Source organism: Gambusia affinis, linkage group LG16 (genome assembly GCF_019740435.1).
Source record: "Gambusia affinis linkage group LG16, SWU_Gaff_1.0, whole genome shotgun sequence".
Classification (NCBI taxonomy): domain Eukaryota; kingdom Metazoa; phylum Chordata; class Actinopteri; order Cyprinodontiformes; family Poeciliidae; genus Gambusia; species Gambusia affinis.
In genome coordinates, this window is record NC_057883.1 from 16,727,534 (window position 1) to 16,749,984 (window position 22,451).

Here is a 22,451-nt window from a genome sequence, read left to right on the forward strand (position 1 = left end):
CTGAATGAAATGACTCAAGGCCTGGACGTTTGGCTTAACCTCAACTGGTGCTTTGACTTGCCCTGCCAAGATCACCTATAAACTTTAAGGTAAAGAAGCTTCTCGAACTAAAAAAATTAACCATCTCAGTGTCTTCAAGTGAACTTATTTACCAAATATATATATATATATATATCATTGGATGCAATCTATGTTCCCACTGGTTAACAGAGAAACCTGTCAACCAGGATGGGTTTTCCTAACAAGAAAATCCATCAAGGTTTCTCTAGTTAGCAATCTTATAGGTTGTTTGGCATTATGGGTGTTTCTTAAAATCCTAGGACATTTAAATAAAAATTTGACTTTTTGTCAGTAAACTGAAAATGGATCATCATTTACAGGGTTTTTTGAGTTAATTAGCTGATTAGGGTATGACACTGTGAGCTTCTAATAATGTCTTTGATAACAGTATTCTAATTTTATGAGACACTCAAAGTTGGGTTTTCATTATCTGTAAGCAACAAGCATAAAATAACAAGAGGACAACAAGGAATACATCACTTTGTGTGCTGATTATATGTGATATAGAAGTTTCATTTTCTGAGTTAACTAGTGAGAAATATTGCACTTTTATGCAACGTTCCATATTTTTTAATTTATCTGTATTTCAAGACTTTTTGCACATCTTTACTAGGGGTGTTGCTAGTTTTTTTTCCGAAAGAATTGATGGATTGATGAATTTAATTATGCTCATATATTTTTTGTTTGCATAAAAATATATAAACAGATTTCAAAGGACTCAAAAACATCCCCAAACAACTTTTGAGGTAAAACATGACGTTCATAATGTTCACCACGGATGATGTCTGTTTATACTCTGGACAGACAAACAAAAAAAACAAAGTCAAAGCGTGGGAAAATAATATTTATTCCCTCCATCTATTGCTCATGAAACATAATCTGCAACAAGTAGCCCTTTTCCTTCCAGAAATCTGTATTAAGGCAACAAAGTCCATTAAACCTCTTCTTTCTGCCTGAAAACACGAAAAAGTTTTTGGGAAATGTTCAGAGTTTGGAGCTAAAGAACTGTTCAACATGATAAAAGAAGAGTCTCCTGTGTTTTTGGAGCTTGTATTTTTGTCCCAAATGGAAAATCTGTCCAATCTTTGAGCAGATCCTGCAGGTCTGAGGATAAAATGCAGTCTTTGATTCTCACAAAAGGATCTTGTAGTAGTCATCTTTATAGCTGTACAAGACCACCACAGCCACCCTGAAAAAGGACAACATGTGTTTGTTATATTGAGAAGGGGGAAAAAAAACGTATACTCGACATCCAAATGGAACATTTCAAAATCAGAACAATGAAATTTAGCCAGGAGGTTTTCCGGGAACTTTATTAAGAAGTAAGTCCTGTTTAGCAAGAGGATGTAACTCTGCCAGGAGCACATCTCAAAAGAGACAGAGCCTTGCAAGTCGCAGTATATTTGAACAAAACCCCTATGTGAGTCATAAAAACTACTTGTGAAGTTACCAAGCTAAATAAATAAATCCAACAACTACGGTAAGTACAGGAGGAAGGTAGAAAATAACCTCAGCTAAAAGTTGTCTTTCTGTTTTTTATTTTTTTTTTACAAAACAAACAAAAAAAAACTAAGAAAAGCCCCACACCTATAATAATTATGTTAACTGTCTAAGAACAGCCTTTCAGAGCCGCCAGAATGGCTGTGGGCGAGTTGAAACAGCAGTGAAGATGTCGGTTTATATGCAATAGTTCTGACTCAAACAAAAGGTCACTGCCTTTAAACCTGTCCAAGATAAGTTTAGTTTATGATTCCGCTGCAGCAAGGTGACTGATGTGAAAACCTTTTACCCCGCTCATCTGGCCTCAGCTGCCTGTCCCTCACATTCAATGAAAACATGTACACGAAAGGATAAAAAACAGATGCAAAATGTATACATCGTCTCTGGCTCTGTGGCTCGGTTTATAAGTGAGGCCTTGTGCTCCCCCTAAACAGCAACGCAAACACAAGGCAGAGATGGGAAATTGAAACCAACTGCGTTGGAGAGACTTTGATTTTTCCTGTTGCTGTCTCATTCATGATACTGGCTCTGGGGAGCTGGCCTGCGTCGGACAGCTGAGGTGTTATGATCCAGACGCCAGAAAACCAAACAAGGCGAATCCTTTTCCAGATTTCACCTCAGGAAACAGGATCAACAGGGGATTTAGTGTTCTTCAAGGTGGTGGTTATCTGTCTAACAGCGCTCTTTGAACCTCTGGCTGTCACCGTTACACCTGGTGTTGGGGCGTGGCAGTTGCCTACAAAGGAGGTTTTATATGGTTGTTTTTTTAATCATCCTTTAACCTATTTACCTACTTAGTTTTTGCTTCTTTTTTTTAGCCAAAACAAGTTTAAATTTTTTATGTAAGTATTTAAGAACATATATTATGAAAGTCTAGTACTAGAAATCCTAAAAACCTTTTTAATTAAAAATAAGCTAATCAGCATCCTCCTACAGATAATAAATTCCAGTGCTACAAAGATGTTTATGTTGGTGAGCATAAACAACAAGTTAGTTGAACTGACTTCTCTTCATTAAACCAACAGCATCATCTATTTCTGAGCTAAATGAAGGAAGAGATATTTTATCTTACTGTCCAACAACATTTACATTAATTTAAAGTAATTTTTTAGGGCGAAATGACATGTGAGAAACAGAAAAATTATGTAACTTATTATTTGAGGAAACATTTGGTGAGTTTGTATGTACCACTGAAAATTGGACAAAATTGATTGATTAGTTTAAAAAACAAAACAAAAGAAAATCAAGTTAAAATTGTGAAGGTATGATTGGTGAAAAAGTAAGATTTCCTCTTCCTCAGAAAATTAAAGGGTGATCAAAAAAGAGAATATTCTTCCCAAGACATTGCTATATCCACAAATACTAAGTGAGAGACTCTACATTCTAGATTTGCAGGAGCGGCTGGGAAAAAAAAGAACTTTTTGCACATTTTTAGTTCACTGTTAGTTACTAAAACTAACAACTAACCTTTTCACAATCTTAAAATGTTGGATCTCATCACAGATGGACTTCAGGTAGCGCTGCTTTGGGAGACGGGACAGCAGAGTCTTGACGCTGCTGTTGAATTGTTCTTCACTGTCAAACTGGAAATAGAAATATAAAAAGCAAACTTGAAAACAACCCGATCTGAATAATAATAAAGACTGAATGACTGTCAACCAGAACAGACACACAAACTGAACAAAAACAAACCCAGAAAAAGAATTAATGCCGTAATTAAAATCAGAAGAGGAATGATTTTTTTTTTTTTTTGTAGGGGTAGTTTCGAGGGGTGTGGAGCAGGAGGCAGAGAGGAGATGCAAAATTTTTCAGATTTTCTTGCACTTCATCATATGAAGTCCTGTTAGTATACATACATACAGTTCTTGCTTTTTGGAAAATTCAAGAAATAGACTTTCCCAAGGTGCTCTATATCATATACTGTAATGCAGTCTACAAGCTGTTCCTTATTTTAAGCCATCATCATACGTTTACAGATTTGAGTGAGTTTTTTTTAGCTAATTTAGACAGCCATCGACAACAAATACCATGTACATTCATGTGCTTAATGCATCCTTTCTGTTGCCTTAAACATGTGTAGAAAAGGAAAATCTGTATGAGTGACTGGGTCAGGCTTTTGCTTATTTAACCATTGTTTTAAGAGCATTCCCTGACCTTCTCTGCGTTTCTTCACTTTATAATTAGACTTCGTAGAAGGGAAACTGAAACTTTATGAGCAAAAGGTCCCAGAAAGGAGTTTGGAATGTGAATATAAACACCTCCTAACAGTGTGTTTTGTTAAATGCAGCACATGTCGGTCACCTATGTTTGCCAAATTAGACTTTTTTTTTCATCTATGGAAACATGCAGAGGAGTTTCCTCACTTTGCTTCTCATGGGGCACGGCTGCAAAGGAAGGAGACGGGATTCCCTTTTCCTGTCTAGGATCTTGGACGTTTGCTGGCCATTCTTTCCTTCCCCACCCTCCCTCCCTCACAATCCTCACTGGGATCCAAAAATTTTATGAACTGTGCTGTGCTTTTGATGAAGCTAGTGCGGAACCCACCTCCAGAGACAGGAAGTTTATCAGCGTTTCCTTCTGCAGGTCCACCTGCGGAATGAAAAACAAGAGAAGTTTCAAAACAGAGCCTTATCTCACACTCTAAGTAAACATGGAACTCCACAGAACACAATGCATTACATATTTAGACCGATACTGTTATTGTGCAAAGAGGCCTAATGGCTTGTTGGATTCATTCTGCTGCATTCCAGACTGACAGGTGGACAATTAGGCTCAAGGTTCCTACATGTTTGACCATATTTTTCCAGAATCCTCTATCCATTTGGACATGCTCTCAAAGTATAAATATAAAAGTTCAGAAAGGTGGGTGAATGGAAGGAATGACTTTTGATGATTTTATTTTTCACACATCACATTTAGTTTCTGTGTCTGTTCACTTAATCTTAATGACTTTATCTGATCTTTTACATCACAAAAAAAGGAATATGAAATTTTGAAATACTAATATTTATTTTAGTTTCTGCTGCTGAGGAACCCTGTTATTATGTAATATTAACAGGGTTATATATATATATATAATAATACTACAAAGACTCAGAGCTGCTCACAGCATCAAACTCATAAAGCCTGTTATGTTTCACCAGCTCCTGTGTAGTGCTGCAGCAGAGATGCAGTTTAGATTCAAACAGGGCTCAGGCATGTTCCTGAAATATGCAGCCCCATTATAATTAAGGCAAGCGGGAAGGTTTATCCATGGATATCAGGGCCTAATCTGCAATACAACTGTAAATAAACTCAATATGGCAGCCATTTACACCCAACCCCCCACATCCAACAAGGTTAGGCAAGCTGCCTTCTCTGGGGTGTGTATTGTTCTGCGGCTACTGGAATGGATTCACAGCCATCTCTCCACCAGCGGGGGATCGAAGCGTGACTATAGAAGGGCGCTACTCTCCATGATGTTTGCTGTTTTAGCCATCAAAAATCCTTTCTCTGTTCTGTGATTTTACACATGAATTGAGCAGATAAGGTGGAAGAGAAAATAACAAAATAAAGAAACAGTGAACTTACTGCAATGACCTCAATGTTGTTGCTCTTGTTCTGCAAATTGCTCCCCAGATTCTGTAATCTGGTCTGAATCTGAAGAAAGGGAAACAAATATGGCATACATAGGAGAAAAGGAAACATCAAATAATAGTTCTCCCCGTGAAAATAAAATATCTCGAAAAAAATATTTTCACATAGAATCTTTTTCTAAACAAACTTCTGGGATGACTTTGAGCTACAGGAAATATTTTCTTAACTAGAATAATGCTCTCTCACAGAAACAAGAAAATGAAAAGCTATGAAGCAGCTTTTCATTAGAGAAACAGTCACAGCTACGTTTCCCTATAGTTGTGACTATGTTTCTACTTCATAGCTGTGACTTTACCCAGTTTGGATGTTTAAAAACCACGTATGTTGCAAGTTAAGATAGGTGTTAAGAAAACAGCATTTAGTTATCTGGCTTTGGGTGTAGTTATAAACAGTGTGTAGTGTTAAAAAGAGCATATCTTGTTAATCAGAGCAGAAAAAAATAAAAGCAGCAAGAGACTTTTAATCCAATATTAAATGCCTGTGTGAAAAAATGCATACAAATGATACAGGATGAAAGTGTTTTAGAGCTGCAGAGAGAAAATCATCTGGAATTCCAGGATTTTATGCTTGACCAACATTTTGGCAGCTCTTTGGCTATCTGATTTTCAATTGGTGGATCCACCAGATTTCTGATAATAAGCTGACATAGGCCAGATTCCAAATACAGTGCAATGAAAACTGATATTCCACCTACTGCTGTCATTTCAAACAGACATATTCTTTCACTTTATTTTAGAAAATTATAACAAATAGGTAAGAACTAGTTCATTTTGGAGATGCAAAGTTCATAGCAAATTTTTACAGGTTAAAGTATGAACATGTAAGAAAAGCTTTTTAGTTTTCGTCTGCATAAGGATTTTACTTTTTTGTTAGATTTGTAGAGATGCAAAAAGTCCAACATTCCTAAATGTTGGTCTGCTTTTGATAGATAATTGCTTTATTCTTCAATAAGAAATCAGGAATTGCTAAAATTATAATTTTGAGGTTTTCAAAACTAAATATCTGAAATTGGCCACAAAAAATATCTTATTGGTACATCTCTAAAATAGACATTTTAAATATGTTTATCTAAAACATTCAGAAATTGATTTGGTAGATAAAGTGAAGGTGTTGTTTGGATATTAATAACCTGAGCCTCATATCGTCTTCTTGCACTTGCGGAAACTTTCTCTGGACTGATGACGTTGACGTTCATGTTTGTGCTACTGCCATGTTGCTCCAAAGACCCTGAAAACAGTTTTTCACATTTACCATGTTATTAGAGGACTGGGCAGGAACACGTTTATCTGAGTTACAGCCCAACTGTATGAAAACAGAAAGCGGTTTGTGTTACGGTGCTGTAAGACCGTTGAGGCTTCTCAATACCAGTGTTGTTAAGCTGTGATCCTTTAGGGTTCTGGAGGCTTATGCTCTCAGTCATTTCTCTGCAGGGGAACAAAAAGAGAATTCATGACATGGAAAACCTCAGAAATCTTTTTGAGCAACCTGAGTTGCACAGATTTCTTTACCTGATGCTTCTCTCGTCAGATATTTTGGTCCGGCATTTCTGAATGATGTGGTCCACCAAGTCCCACTCTGGAATTCTCTTCTCGGACTGCCTGTCTTTCTCAAAGGATTTCACCTGGGAACACAGAATTCTTCTAACATCCTGCCATTCAAAAACATTCAGGTATTTCATGCACAGTTATCTTCAACACTAATGCTTTCTGCAGAAAACACACAAAACAGTTTTATTCTCAAATCACAATACACCTTAGATGTTGGCGAAACAACAACAAAAAAATCCAGATTTACCTTCACATAGTTTCCATCTTTGTCAGAAACAAGTGCCATGCAAGTAATGCCAGCCAGTCTGCAGTGCTCCAACAGTGTCTCCTGAGACTGAACACGCAAAGTGACAAAAAGATTAATTTTGTATTCGCTTTAAAAGGATCATCTCAGCTTTAAATGTCCAAAATAAAATGTAACAGAGCTTTCACTGTTGGTACTCAACAAGGTTGGCCTGTGTGAGTCTTGAATGTCTAAGAACTACACCCCTCAGCCAGCTTACAGCTCTCAAACCAAGTACAAGAGCTATTACAGAACAAGAAAGCAAGAATCTTGATTAAAGAAGGAAATGCAACATAAATGCAGAATCAGAACCTCATGAAGTGAATTCTGCTGTAGCCATTTGCACAGTGTTGCACTCCTGCTCAAGGCTGGTGAGCTCTATGCAGCAATTTATGCAAAATAAGACCTAAATAAGTACAGAGTGCATACACTGTAAACAGTAAATTGACTTTCTCTTCAGTTGGCTGATATTTCTATATAAATGTTTTTTAGCGGTCTTAGGGTATATTTCATTTTCTAAGCTATTTGCCTTGTCATGGTATAACTTTTATGTTTCGTCTTTTCTCACAACCTCTCTCTGACTGCATTATGTCAAAGGTAAGTTATCGCCTGAAAGCCCTTAGCTGACACCACAGAGGCAGGTTTGCCATATTAGGCAAATAAAGAGTGAAACCATCACCAAAGCATGGATAAAAGCTGTGGATTATTTCTGTTAATATGCAACCACATGAGCAGCATTAACAGGTCTAACAAGAGGGGATTTACGCCTGAGAAGTCTACAAAAAAGTAAAAAGATAAAAGCTTTTTTCTGGTTCATGCATAATCAACAAGAAACTGTAATTGGCAATATAATTGTTTTAAGCAAGAGTCAAACTTTCCTAATTGCTTCAGAATACTGACGCACTACTACAAAAGACAATGAGAACATTTAAAGCACATATTGACTGCACTGATGGAAAGTTTAGACAATACGTTCTGTTGAGTGGAGGAAGAATAGAGGAAGGATTAAAATACTGGTACTGGGCAGTGGTTGGCAGGCTGCTTGTCAAATAAAGATTGTGACAGAAGTATGGCACCAGAACTCCTAGTCATTACTATGAACACCTTCATATTGATGGGCGTGATCTCAGCTTGGCCAAACTTCCAAATTCAGTCAAATTATTGCAAATCAGAATTCAAAGCATTTTCTGAAAAGTGGTTCTGATAAAACACCACCAGTTAGCTAAACAACTCTGTGACATTTGAGTTTGCCTATTTTCTGACAAATACCACTATGAGCATACATCTGAGGACAAAAGCAACAACTTCCTGCAGTAAGTCAGGTGTTGCCCTCTGTAGGCAGGAAGAGATTATTGCATTTCAATAAGTTTAACCAAATCTACAAAAATAAATGTGGGGTTGAGTTTTGGTATACAAAAGGCTTTGTTGGTAATCATTAAATGTTTTTCGAGACTGCAGGGTAAAATTGCATCCCTAAACAGAAAGAAGAAGGGTGTATATCTAAGAGTTTGCTTTAATGAAAATTTCTGTGTTATTGCTTGTACTTTCGTTACCAGAGTTCTTCTTGACATGTATTACTTTTCTGTGTCTTTCTCAGCATTTTTGGTTTTATTGGATTGGTGCAGCAGAGAGACAGACAGGATATGGGGAGAAGGATAGCAGGGGTATTATATCCTGCAATGGTCTGGCTGCCTATAAAAATATTTTACGCTCATGTGGTATTTGGCTAAACTGCTGAGCAATTTGGTGGTAAAGTGAAACATATTTCTTACAATGCTTGATATGGCCATAATAGGCAAGCACCAACAATAGTAAGAACAAAACACCTAAAAAACTGGTATGATCACACATTCATGAGAAAAAAGAAAGCTTGCATATTTTGTATGCATCAAGACTTTTTAGACTGTTCTTTCTTTCTCACAACCTTTCCGATTTAGTTTTATCATTAATACGTGGTAGAATAGTAGGTTCTATTAAAGTTAATTATAGAATCTTATAAAGGCCATACAATTAATACAAAAAAACTCAAGAATCTACAGAAGGAATTTTTTTTAGCGGGACTACATTCGGAAACGTGCTGGCGGTGTCGCAGTGTGGCCCTGCTGGGATAGCAGGTTTGCAATCACATTTTTGTTTGATACAAATTTCATTAAATATTATTGCTTATTTGTCATATTTTTCATACACAATCAAGTCAGCCTGCTGACCTGTAACACATCGTAGGCAAGGTCTGCAGAAACGCCTGAGCTCCACAACTTCTGGACAACACTAATGGCTTTGGACATTGAGGAATGTCCCACTGGGACCACCAGGACATCACAGGAACTCACCACTGGCTAAAACAAAGAACAAATATAATTAATTACTAATTAGAGCAAAAAATAATAATATATATATATATATATATATATATATATATATATATATATATATAAATATTGTAAAGACAAATATTAGAAATGCTTATTGTTAGGAGTTAAAATAAAACATAAATTACTAAGTTTCACTTTTTGAATATAAAATAGAGATGAATTGCTGTGCCCCCTTAAATAACTCCTGGGAGTGACAATGTGCAATGATCATAGTCATTAACGTGTTTCTAAAAGTGGCACTATGGCGGCCGATGGCTGCAAAAAGGTGTCATTAAATATGAAACTCTGCCTGCTGCTCCTTCATTAGGAATGTCAGATTTCTGTAGTTATACTGTATGTGTGTCTGTCTCTCTCACTGGCTCCTCCATATTGGCCAAGGCAGCATAGACTTTGTCCAGAGCAATGCTGGCCCCCACCGCGTTGGGGACCGGCACAGTGGAAGCTGGTCCTCGGAATTCCAGGATCTAAACAAAAACATTAAAAAGACAAAATAAGTGGGACATATCAACAACACTGACTCATGTGCTGTGTTATGATTTTGGATTGGAAATGTTGGTGATTGACTCTAAAACCTACCAGGTGATCATACCGTCCTCCAGCAGCTATGATGTCTGGTGCAGTTCGCTTTCGTTTCTTGATAAACGCCACAAACTGGAAGATGACTCCAGAGTGATGCTGCACCTTGTACACCAAACCTAAGTTAACAATAACCTATAAAATAGAAAAACCTGCATTAAAAACATAAGAAAACATAGATAGCTAATGATTTTTTTGCTGCTTTAAAACTCAAAATTACCTTTAGTTTAACACCCAGTCTTTTCAGGAGGACGGTGAGCTCCTCCAGGTCCTTGAGGCCCTGCTTGGCCAGCTGAGTGACAGCTGTCTTCTGTTTGGTGAGCGATGTCAGCAGCGGTGCCAGCTCTTGCAGACTGCCCTTCTGCTCTATGTACTTGTACAGTGTTTGCAGCTGAAAACACAACACAAGGAGAGTTTTGGTTTGTCCATGCTTGATATGCAAAAATCTCCATTCAAAGCTGAACATATCTAAAGGCACCAAGAGTACACTTACAGTGTTGGTTGAAAGGGAAAAGTTGCAGAACTTTGCCTCAACCTCACCTCTAGTCAGCTTTTCATTCTGCAGCAAATGTGTAATAAAGTTAATGTTACATTACTTACAGAAAAAAAACATTTTAATTTTAAATATTTTGCATTTTACCACCAATAAATCTAACTGTATCTAAAATTAAGTCAATATCTCATATGATAAACATACAACATGTCATTATTTGTGTAACAAAATAGAAATTAGAGAATTAGAATTTGTATACAGTTTTTGTATACAAATTGCTTTATTTAACTGAGGTTTATAGCTATTCGTTTATGCCCAGCTTCTTTAAAACTGAGATATTCATTATGCAATTCTTTTTAAACAAGGTCACACTTATGATACTCTTTTATGATTTAATTATTTAAATTTCATTTCAGCAGGGACATGACACATTGCATTTTTATCACATAAATAATCACAGCTTAAAACTGAATATTCCGTTTGACTTAAAACATACTAAACAGTTTCATCCGTGTAATCTCATGTGTAATATAAGCTGGACTAACCCTAGCATCACAGAGTATGCTGGATGCCTGGCTCAGTTTGTCCTCCGGGACGCCACTGTGGAGTAGGATGGCCTTCAGTAAGCTGGTGTGGTTCAAGTAGATGTTATAGTTCCTCTCCTGCAAACACAAACACACCTTTAACCCCCTCAGCTGCAATTACAGTCCATCTTCACACAATGAGCACCTCAGTGAATAATAACTGTTGTGTCCGGCAGCAAACATTCTTTAAAGCTTTCGCACAAAGACCGGGACAGTGCAGAGGATCAGAAACAGGATGCATGAGGGATGTAATAGAGGCTAGACACAAGGCTGTCTGAGTTTATAAGGTGTGGAAAAAGAGCAGCGGCTGGAGACTGACGCAGCGCTGCGATGGATGCAGACAGGAAATGGACTGTACTGGCAGGGAGGGAAGGAAGCGGACAAAGTTAAGCAGAGTAGATTTACTACATAAACAATAAATACAATGTTAATCAGTCATGCTTTCACACATTTTGGTATGTTAGGAATGTGACTGGGAAGTGAGGAGGAAAAAACAAGAGCTGCTGGCATTTTTGTAGGAGGACATACAAGAATGGATGAATGACGTATAAACTAAATGTTCAATCTGAAAACAGCAAACCAGAGGAGGAAACAGGATGAAAAAATACCAGCAGTAAATGTGAAAATAACCTGAAGAGCAGGAAACTCCTGGATTATTTCAGAGACTGTGTAAATGGTCTCGGCGTCCGGGAGCAGGCTGTTGGTGACAGGTGTGATGATGTCAAACGTGCACTCCAGAATCTCCCTCGGGTGTGCACGATCCAGCTTTCTGGGTCGGAACACACGTTCAATACAGTACCTGTACAGAAATGAACACTCAGAGACTTTGCTTCTACTCAGGATGAGAATTCAGTCTTTAAAACCCACACTTTTATTAAGTTTGGAGAAAAATTAACTTCAGTGACCAGCACACTTCACCTTTTAACTTACACAGTCAAACATACAAATGCACCAATTAGGCTTTTTCAGGTCAACAAAGATTTCTGATTTTCCCTTCATAAATAACAGAAAACAGGTTCTTTGGCAGAGTTTTGAATCCAAACAAAAGAGAGTGACTAACAGGATTATGCAACACTGCATATGTCCACTATCACAGAAGCACTTACAGATGCACTTATAGACTGAAAATGAGTTCTTAAGTTTTGATGAATATACTGATCCAGAAAAAAAAATATCAGAATCTTCAGTGTTTCATCACTTATCAGACCTGTGAAAGGGAAAACGGGAAGTTTTCTTTAATGCATCTTAACACAAAATATGTTTTGGTTTATGGCGTTGCATTGTGTGGACAAACATGATCTCACAGATTTCTGTGCAATGATCCCTAAATGTCTGTACTCATATCTCATGACATCAGGTTGTGATTTATTTTTTTGTTAAATACAATAAATGTTATATTAATATGATATTAATAGAATTAATTAGTCTTAGCTTTTCTAGAAATAAAATTGTGCTTGGTATAACAGAACAAAAAAAATCATCTCTTTGAATATCAACACTTGTTCGGCTTTAAAACTAATTACCAACTTTACCTCTTCAGTTGTGTTACATTGTTGCGGGCAACAAATCGTGCAAACGCCATCTGAAGTGGAAAAAAATGGGTTGAGACACTTTGTGCAGTAATAATGACAGTAAAGTCAGAGAATACGTAGCTGCAATCAATCACTCTGTAGACACAACATTTGGTCCTCAGGGTTTCCTGAAGCAGCTGCTGATCACTGCCTCCAACCATGTGCATTTGCACTTGAACCACACATTCATGAGTGTGTGTGATGTGTTTGTACAACTCACATGAAGGTCATGGGGCAGTGTGACCAGCATTCCACTGTGGTCCATAAAGCAGGCCAGCTCGCTGCTATCATACAACTTCCTGTTTCTGGGGAGGAGCATTGGCGTGTGAAGTCGTACTGCACCTGAGGACACATTACATCTATAAGATAAAACTCAAAGAGAACATGCAAGCAGATACAAAGAGCACAGCTTGAGGATGGAAAGCAACACAAACACATGCACAAAATCTGTGCCGCCTGACAGTGAACCTATTGTTTAGCTGCCTCACACTGAACCAGATGTTGGGGTCTTCAAAACAGACCAAGAGCAGGTCAAGGGGTGCAAGCAGTTCGGGATGATGAGTAAACACTGACTCATGTTCGCATACACACATGTATGCTTACCGTGCTTCTTAAAGATTCTGGTGATGCTTTCATACACATGTTGCTGCAATTTGGAGCTGCTGAAGTTGAAGTTGCCCTGAAGGGAGAGCAAACAAACAACCTCTGTTAGAGGGGTCATTACGACACGTAAAAAGGTTTCTGTGTGCCTGTTAAACAGGGTAGGGAGGACAAAATGGGAGAACAGTGAAAGTAATGAGTCTGCAGTGACATCTTCAGGTACAGAGGGGGAAATGAACAAGAAGGAACAAAGATTTGCTCCAGCTTTTATATTTCTGAGGTTTCTGCTTGAATTTAAAATTAATTAAGTTAATATGACCCTTTTATAAATTAAAAAGATAAATAACCAACTTTTAGGTTATTTATGAAATATTTACTTTTTCAAACATATTTTACTTACAAAAAAGGTTTTGAAATAAAAAAAACACAAAGTTCTTTGAGACTGTGGCTTTCCTATAAATGCCACAGATGTCAGGCATCAAAATGAGGTAATTTTGATGCCTGACATCAAAATTATTCTCTGTACTTTGTGAGAATATTTCATCTTGTTAGCATAGTGATGGACTAGTTACCTATTTTAAGAAAAAGCTCCACTGGAGCATATCTGAAACACTTTAAATGACTTTGACTGCCATTTGTTAAAACTGAATATTGCATCAGATTTAAGAAGGAAATAATGAATTTGCACAAAACACTGATTATTATATGATCCTGATGAGCATTTAGGGAGATTTTAATATGACAAAAGGCCATTAGAAGTTTAATTAATTATTCACTGATATATTCTAAGTTTTATTTAAAAGTTAGGTGATAAATCTCGTAGTTAGCCAGCTGGACAGAGTCTCATGACAACAGATGCTTACACCATCATAAATGAGGTTTCCCAAAATGCTAAAGGACACAGAGTGTATGAACCACAGATGAAAATAGTACCTTGTGCCTCTTCACTGTATGTGTTCAGAAATGTTCAATAAAAAATAAGTAAAAAAAAAAAAAAGAAAATAGTACCTTGTGCATGTCCATGTCATAAGCAAAATCCATAACTGGTGTGGTGTTTTGGGAAAACAGCTGCCCCACCATGGTGCGGTAAGCCTTGCCATTGATATTAACCATGGTGTGCTGCAACACCTCATGAAGCTCTGACTCCTCCATCTGAGGCGGCGGTAGCAGTTCGCTCTTCAGTAACTCCTGGGCGGTGGGTCGAAGGGCCGGGTCGTGCTTCAGCAGCCACTCTATTACCTTCCTCTAACAATGGAGAATGGCACCATACTGTTAGAGTGCAGCTTCAAAGTGTGGAGGACAGAGAATTGTATCACATTTTGTGGTTCAGTTCTCACCAGTGTTCCTTGTTCATTTTCAGGAAAGTCTCCTGGGAAGGAAATTGACTCCTGCAGTGTTTAAGGAAATAGAAATGAATTAGAACTCAGGTTTAGATAAAAGCCTTTAGCTCAAATTGTTTCTCATGACGTACCATCCGTAGCTGGTTCAGGACGGAGATCCGCTCTGCACCCGTCACAAATGGCCTGTAGGACATCTCAAAGAGAATGATGCCCAGACTAAACAGATCAACTTTCTGTGGAAAAATAAGATTGAAGTCAACATTAAGATGTAAGACACAAAATATGACTGAATTATTCTGGTTTTGGCCAGAAATGTGAATTTGAGTTTCTTACCTGGTTATATGTGGCCTTGGTGTTTCCTTGGACCTCCGGACTGACATAAAGGGCAGTTCCAACCATTCCTGTCATGTTACCTAAAGGTAGTAATGCAAAACTAAATGCTTGTGTCAGGGATGGGAATCAACTTCCATAGTTATCAGAACTAAAGAGTTATTTAGTGTGTCAAAACTCCACCTGAAGGGTCTGGTTTGGGCATCACAGCTGAGCCGCTGTCCTCCAGTTCAAATTTACCTGCTGCCTGTTTGATTAAAAAAAAATGTAAAGCTCAAACCATGACTAATTTTACAGACTGTTGTGGTAGTCTCCACAACATACCACATTAGCAGGATGATCTGTTGCCAGACCAAAGTCTCCGATTTTTACATGGTCTTGGGAATCCAGGAAAATATTCACAGGCTTCAAGTCCCGATGAATCATGCCCTAGAAGAGATAAAAAATTATAAATGACTGAGAATACTTATGTAATATTAACATTAGAGTGTATTTAGATTCCAAACCTGCTCATGGATGTAAGCAAGACCATCCAAGATCTCCCTGAACAGCCTCCATAAACGACTTCTGTCCAGATATAGACTTTGATCTATTGTGTCTCTTAAAGTGCTTTTTTCACAGTATTCCATCTGTCAGGGTCACAGGAAAATCATAAATCAATCAATATTTACCTATAATGCACTTAATACTAAAATGCCAACACAAGCCGCTTTACATCAGATTATCATCAGAACTGAAGAGCCGAAGAAACACAACTGACAACAATCGTGAGGATGAAGACATGAAAATTCAAGCAATTCAGTGTCTGAAACTGAAAAATGAATGGCAAAAAATAAAACCGCAAAAAATAAAAATGCAAAGGTTAAAGAACAATCTTAGTAAGATTATTATTTTTATTACATCAATGTAATAATTTCAAATAAACTTTAATCAAGCTAAAGCTATATAAAGACTAAAGATATGGTTATAATTTAAGAATAAATAGAGTTTTTTATGTTTAAAATAAGCTTGTTTTGATTTTTTAAAGACAAAGCATTCACTGTAAAAGTCAAAGCGTTCAGTAGGAAAAGTTGATCAGAAAAGAGCCGCTCACCTGTATGTACAAGTAATGTGCTATAGAAAGATGCCGATCAGAATCTGAGCTCTCAGTTGTGCCAGTTGTTGTCGGCCTTTTCCTTGGCTCCATCTGTAAATACATACACAATATGTTTACAGCTTCAGCCTGAAATTACCCATGCAAAAACAGAATACAATTTACTGGGGCTTATTAGTTCAAAAATCTTACAGTGAGAATATGGTGGCGTTTAACTCCAAGCTGTCTGCAGTGCATCAATATGTGTGCATTTTAGAGTATGTTTGGGTGAATGTCAAGTATAAAAGCCTTAAAGGTGGTCTATATGAATAGAAAAGTGTTACATAAGTTGATGTAATTTACCATTTATTTTAATTGGGACCACATAGTTTGACATTGTTCCAAAGAATGCAGCTGATGTGCCGTTCCAAAAATTAACCAGCTACTGCTTATTGTTAACTCTCAACCCACGTCAGACTTTTACATAATTATCACAATATCTCAATCATCAACTACCCACAATTACATTAAAGTATTAAATAAACTACACCATCACAGTAATAAAGATAAATAAATAAACATGTAGAAAATGTTCAGACTTCTGATATGTCGTCTGTGCTGTCATCCCCATTGTCAAAAATGATGTCACTCCTCGAGTCGCTGTCTGACGGTCTGAATGGAAACAAACAAACAAAAAAAAACGGGCAGGAAACATTTGAAATGTGTAAAAATTTTGTCAAAAAAAAATTCTAAGAAAATTCTTTTTTAAAAACTTACAAAAACGAAGCACCAAATACATCATCCTCATAATCATCTTCATCTTCATCACTCGACTGGTGCCCGCTGCACTTGGCACTGGATGACCTCTCGATGGAGGTGGACCACTCCACAGAGCTTGACACGGCCGGAGGCGGGGCGAGGTCCTCCACATTGTCAGGCAGGCCGAGCTCATTGAGGCGCCGCGGCGGGTCGCGTGCCTGGGGATGTTTGTCGGGCGTGCTCTGAGACTCCGAGCTGTCGCTGTTGCTCAGCACTCCCATAGAGGGCAACTCGTGCCGCTCGATCCAGGCATTGTAATAACGAACAATGTTCTCATGGTTCAGGCGGGAAAGTAGAGTCACTTCCCCTTTGATGCGCCTGAACTGCTTACTGGCTGGATTGACCTGAATTCGCTTCACAGCATAGTAACAACCGTCCAGCTTGTTTTGAACCTGGGTATAAAACCAATTTAAACAGAACAAAATAGAGTTTTAATTGTGGTGATGAACATCTCTTAATTTCAATTTAGGGAAAAAAACGGTGTTTACCTTAATTACTGCTCCAAAGGCCCCTTTTCCCAGAAGCTGTAGTTCCTCAAACTCATCAAAGTAACGAGAAAACTGCCTCTGCATCCCTGAGCTGAACGGAGCATCAAAAATGTGGCTGCGGGGAACAACGGTTGACCCAAAGTCCACTGCCAGATCTAGAGAAGAAATCATTTTCTGTTAAATCTTTACTTGCAAATGTTATATGGTCCACAATCACCAGTGCTTTGAACATTTCTCAGTAAAAAAAAAAAAACAACCACTTTATATTTACTTCTTCAAAAAACAACCTAAATTTGAACTGTGACAACCTAAAAGAATCAAATGTTATGGAAGTTAAACAAAATTTGTAAAATTGGTGACACGAGAGTCTTACTCTTTTTCCAAAACCCAAACCAGTCTATCAGTCTAACACTCCAAAATCAGGCATACAGAGCAGAAAACATTCCACACTATATTGTATCAATTCTCATTGAACCATGCCTATGTAGAATGTTTTGATAAACATTTACTTAATCTAGCAATATCAATGTAAAGTTTATTTAGATAGCACTTTTAAAAACAGGTTAAAACTGCACCAAAGTGCTGTACAAAGACAAAAACACAATAGAGCATCAGCATCTATGCACCACAAATTTGGAATAAACTTCCAGAAAACTGTAAAACAGCTGAAACACTGACTTATTTTGAATCTCAAATTAAAACCCACCTGTTTAGAATTGTATTTGAAATGTAATCAATTACAAATTTATTGATGGCACTTGACTTAATGTTGTGTTTTGATTGTTGATTCTATGTTGCATTGTGTTTCTGTGTTTGTTACGATGTAAAGCACTTTGAAATGCCTTGCTGCAGAATGTGCTATACAAATAAAATTTGATTGATAGAATAAATTGACAAACAGAAAATAAAAATAAAACATCACAACTGAAAAGTCAATTTTGTTTAACTTAATGTTCTCCAGTTTGGAGTAATTTTGTCAACTCACCTTCTGGAATGGTGTCCTGGTACTGAGGAAGGTTTTTAGGTGAAGGGGGCTTGAGGAAAGAGTGGTCCAAAAGCTGCTGAGTGGTCCAGCGGTCAGCATCATTCAGGCAGATGCATCTAAAGACAAAAAAAATAGTGGCTGAAACTGTTATAAAACAAATTTTAAAAAGAAAAGACCCAGAAATGCCAAGAAGATTTGTCATAAAGTACTAGTGCAAGAAAGTCTTGAAGTGATAGTTCATACATACTTGTGGAGGAAATCCTGAAAATCAGCAGGCAGGCTGCTTGGTACAGTAACTGGATATTCCTTCACTTCTTTACCCTGACTCAGAGCCAGCAGCATCAGCCCCAGGTTCCACACATCCCCCTTCTTCCCGGTTTTTGTTGGCAATGCTGTATCCTCGGAAAAACGGACACGAGCTTGTTCAAAAATGTCTTCTTTGCAGACATCAGCAAACCTTTTTGATAAGCTGTAGTCTGTCAGTCTAATGTTCCCCTCAGAGTCTACCAGCACGCTGGAGGCACCCAGCTGTTTGTGGACCACAGAGTTGGAGTGAAGATAGTTGAGGGCGGCCAGTAACTGAGCCGTGTAATGGCAAAGTTTATCCAAAGGAACTGGGGTCCCACTAGTCAGGCTTTGGTTTAGGTTGATCCCAGGCACATGCTCCACCAGCAGGTTCACCACGATGCATTCCTCCTTTTCAGTGGAGCACAGCGCCATGTAATGCACCACGTTTGGATGATCAAGTCGCAGGAGGGAGTTGAACTCATTCTCAGCAGCATGAATCTGCAAGAAATTTAACAAAAAAGTGTTTCTGGTTAAAGGTTTTAAGCTAACCCAAGTTGGACCAGCAGTCTGAGGCTATTTCCAGGATTCCTGGACATTTTCATTAGAGCATTCCAAACCAATTCAAATTTCCAGAGAAGAAAGAAAGAGAACATTTATTTAGGATAAGGAAGGACAAGAACAAGGAAGGAAAGAAATAAAAAAAGGGAAAAGATAAAAGGAAAAAGGGAATAAATAAAAGAGGAGAAAAGGTGGACACAATACAGAGTAAAGAAAGTAAATAAACTCAAATGTGCTTGACTCTGTATCAACAAATGTCTAGAATATAGGACCGAACGTCTTGATCAGGACATCCATACAAATGATTATTTTGATTATTTTCACCTTTCAAGATAAAAATTGCAAAGTACTTAAACAGGAAATTAAAACACAAAACACCAAACCACCAAACCAAAAAGCAGCTACTTGCCTGCTTTTTACAGCTCTCAAGTTTTCCTTTCTCCTGGCTGGTGAAGAATTTGCCCATCTTGTTCCAGCGCAGAGACCACTCATAGATCACAGAAAATTCTCCAGAGTTCGCTTCAAAACCACAGTAAACACTCCGTCCAAGTCGCTCGCTCTCACCTGTCAGAAACAAACACTCAGATTCTCTCATGACTAATAGGCAATATTTACAAAATAGAAGAAAGGTCTTGAACCAAGTCTGCCAGGTCTCACCTAACATTTTCCCTTTGTGGACAGAGAGTTCTCCAAAAACGCTGCTGCTGAAGTGAAGCAGCTCTTGTGTGCGGTGGTTGTCTTCATTCACTGTGTCGCGTCTAAAATCAAACATAATTCAGGCATTACTGCAGTAATGTTGAGGATATGGCAGTGTATGTGAGGGTGGAATACCTGTGGCGTGTATTAGAGGTAGTGCGACGACGGTTAATAACTTTCTTGGCTTCAGTCAGTTCAGTAGTTAGTCCACTGGGGCTCGGTGGATTCCCCAACACTGACGAAGTTTGCTCCATGCTCTCAAGTCGCTCCTGTAAATATATAAAAAAAACTATTAGGGATGATCAGTAATATTTTTAGATTTTTTAAGAGAATATCTCACCTATTTGCTTTCATGCTTTTTGTAGACTAACACAAGTATAGTAAGCTGACATTAACAAACATGCTACACATTGCTTGATAAAATCAATTAAGTGCTCCATTACTCTGTATATCAAGATTGTTCATATTTTTGATATCTATAAAAGCTAACTGATATTTTTGTCTGTCTTGCAAACAACAATGAAGTTTTTTTTAAGTATGTGAAAACTTCTGTTCTTGTATGTTTCATAAGATTTTGTGACGCAAGATCAGTAAATTCAAATCAATTTACTGTGTTTCTATGACCATAACTGATAAATACCTGTTTGGCCATTTCTTTTCTTTTCTTTTCCTCTCGCTTCTCCTCTTCTCTCTTTTGGATTACAGCCATGATCTCTTTTTCCTACAAAGATAAATATGAAACACTTGATATAATGGATATAAAATATTATAAATAAAGTGTACTATCTTAAATATGCAACCAGATTCAGATTTTATGTCTCCCATTCAGGGGACAAGTGCTTAATGGTTTTGATTGAAATGCACAGAAAAGCCAACTTAAAACAAGGGAAGAACTGAATAAAACACATTTTAATGCTTAATATTTTGCTTTTACTAAAACAAAAAACACCAGATGAATCACATTAGAGCATCGCCTTACATAACAGTAACAAAGTAAGATTGTCTCCTCACCATTTCCTCTTCCTGCTTGCGCTGCTGGTCCATCCTCTGTTTCTCCTCCAGGGCTCTTTTCTCTTCCTGCCTCCTCTGGTTCTTCAGCATCTCTTCATGAAAAGACCGCGGCGGGGGCTTGTTGTGCTCACTCAGGAAGCCTTGGATGTAGTCTGCTAGCTCGTAAATCATCACCTGGCAGAGGGAGACAAGTTAATGACCAGAAATTAGTGTACCATATCTAACTGTGTGGTTTATCCTCACCTCCCCGCATCGCGCCGCTGCCAGCTTGGTTAGTTCACTCTGGAGATTCTGGAGGTTCTCATTTGAAAGACCTTTGGCATTCTTCAGCTCCAGCTCTGGAGGCCTGTTGGTATCCCATGATATTTTTATCATTTAATGATGCAACCTCTTCAATGGATCTTTGCAATTCTTTGAGGCTAATCACAAGCAGGCACATGGGAGGATATCTCTGTTTCTGTTCTCATTCTGCCCGTTCATGCAAGTCAATGAGGATAAAATCTAGATAACTTGCTTTAATACAAGAAGTGGATTGAAATATCCAGTTAAAAATAAAAAATCTTCTCTGAAGTTTTTGCTAATATGTGTAAAAATAAAGATTGTTTGCAATAATCGTGCTTTTATTTACTGGTTTAACTTTAGCCTACTGGTTTTATTTTAGAAATATCTGAACTTTTATTATTAAAAGTACTAGAACTGTTTATGTTACTGTCATGTCCCACACTGAGGGTTCTCACAAAGGTCCCATTACTTATTCGCACTCAGAATTGCACATTTTTAGATAGTTTTCACAAAACTGGTGCGCATCTTGTAGCAAAAGGCTGAAAAGCAGCTCAGGTTTGTACTCACGCGTCCGGGTACGTGGGAGGGCATTTCACCAGCAGGTCCACGGTCACGTAACACTCCTGCCCATTATTCAGCCCATTGGGCCGCAGGCAGAGGTGCATCTCTGGAGGCCTTCTAACCTGCAAATCAATTCAAATTTCATTTACAGTTGAAATTAGGCATTACACAGTTGGCTACTAAACCTAAAAGAAGTTTAATCTCAAGTTTTAGTCATTATCGTTGTCAGTGAGCTACAATTAATGCAGGTATCCGAATTACCTTCCAAGGATCTTGGTTTCGCAAATCCTCGAAATCATCTCCAAAGATGGAAGCAAGTGCTTCTAGTTCATGTTCCTGCTGTACTGTGTAGTCTTCTGTCCCATCTGTAGGAGTATGCTGACTACTCATTCTTATGCCTCTACAACTACATGGCAGTCCCCCCAGTCCTCTCTCACTTCCAGGCGTCAGAAAGAGGAAGCGCTGCCGCTACCGAGATGTCCTCCGCAAGCCCTCCAGCTCTCCGATACCCTGTAAGCTCAAACTTTAGAGCTTAACAAGCACAAAGTATTGAAATTAAGTTGCGTTACTCTGTAATTTGCAGTTTAAAACTATCCACGAGCCACCATAACAACGTTGCAGCTCGCGCATGCCTGTTGAGAGATGAGTGTCGCATGTGAAACGTCACCACGTGGCGTTTCCAAAAATGACCTATAGAGAGCGGTGATGACTTGGTTCTGATGCTGAGAGTCTTTCCATTGAGTCAATTTATATGCATGAAATAAAACTAAGAAACTTATTGTAATTTCACTTATATATA

The 22,451-nt window shown here is 38.0% G+C and overlaps 1 protein-coding gene across 1 annotated transcript; it reads right to left on the reverse strand.

Moving 5' to 3' along the window:
* Positions 1 to 875: 875 nt before the first annotated feature.
* eif2ak4 (eukaryotic translation initiation factor 2 alpha kinase 4) lies at positions 876 to 22,356 on the reverse strand. Its single transcript, XM_044143771.1, has 39 exons — positions 21,914 to 22,356; positions 21,659 to 21,774; positions 21,053 to 21,155; positions 20,810 to 20,983; positions 20,439 to 20,519; positions 19,934 to 20,067; positions 19,760 to 19,860; positions 19,512 to 19,666; positions 18,504 to 19,042; positions 18,257 to 18,372; positions 17,272 to 17,426; positions 16,742 to 17,175; positions 16,564 to 16,636; positions 15,986 to 16,078; positions 15,399 to 15,521; positions 15,217 to 15,321; positions 15,076 to 15,139; positions 14,896 to 14,975; positions 14,694 to 14,795; positions 14,560 to 14,610; positions 14,231 to 14,467; positions 13,226 to 13,301; positions 12,843 to 12,964; positions 12,584 to 12,633; positions 11,682 to 11,850; positions 11,013 to 11,129; positions 10,468 to 10,533; positions 10,195 to 10,365; positions 9,975 to 10,109; positions 9,755 to 9,862; positions 9,234 to 9,362; positions 6,991 to 7,077; positions 6,705 to 6,817; positions 6,562 to 6,620; positions 6,326 to 6,423; positions 5,131 to 5,199; positions 4,105 to 4,149; positions 3,028 to 3,143; positions 876 to 1,249 (listed from the first exon to the last, which is right to left on the reverse strand). The coding sequence occupies exons 1-39, from the start codon at positions 22,040 to 22,042 to the stop codon at positions 1,192 to 1,194; spliced, it is 4,953 nt and encodes a 1,650-aa protein (XP_043999706.1). The 5' UTR covers positions 22,043 to 22,356; the 3' UTR covers positions 876 to 1,191.
* Positions 22,357 to 22,451: the final 95 nt, after the last annotated feature.

Coding starts and splice junctions, on each gene's coding strand:
- eif2ak4 (XM_044143771.1), bottom strand. CDS start 22,042: ATGAGTAGTCAGCATACTCCTACAGATGGGACAGAAGACTACACAGTA. Junction 15,322..15,398: donor TTGCTTACATCCATGAGCAG/GTTTGGAATCTA, acceptor TATCTCTTCTAG/GGCATGATTCATCGGGACTT. Junction 12,965..13,225: donor CAGAATCTTTAAGAAGCACG/GTAAGCATACAT, acceptor ATGTGTCCTCAG/GTGCAGTACGACTTCACACG.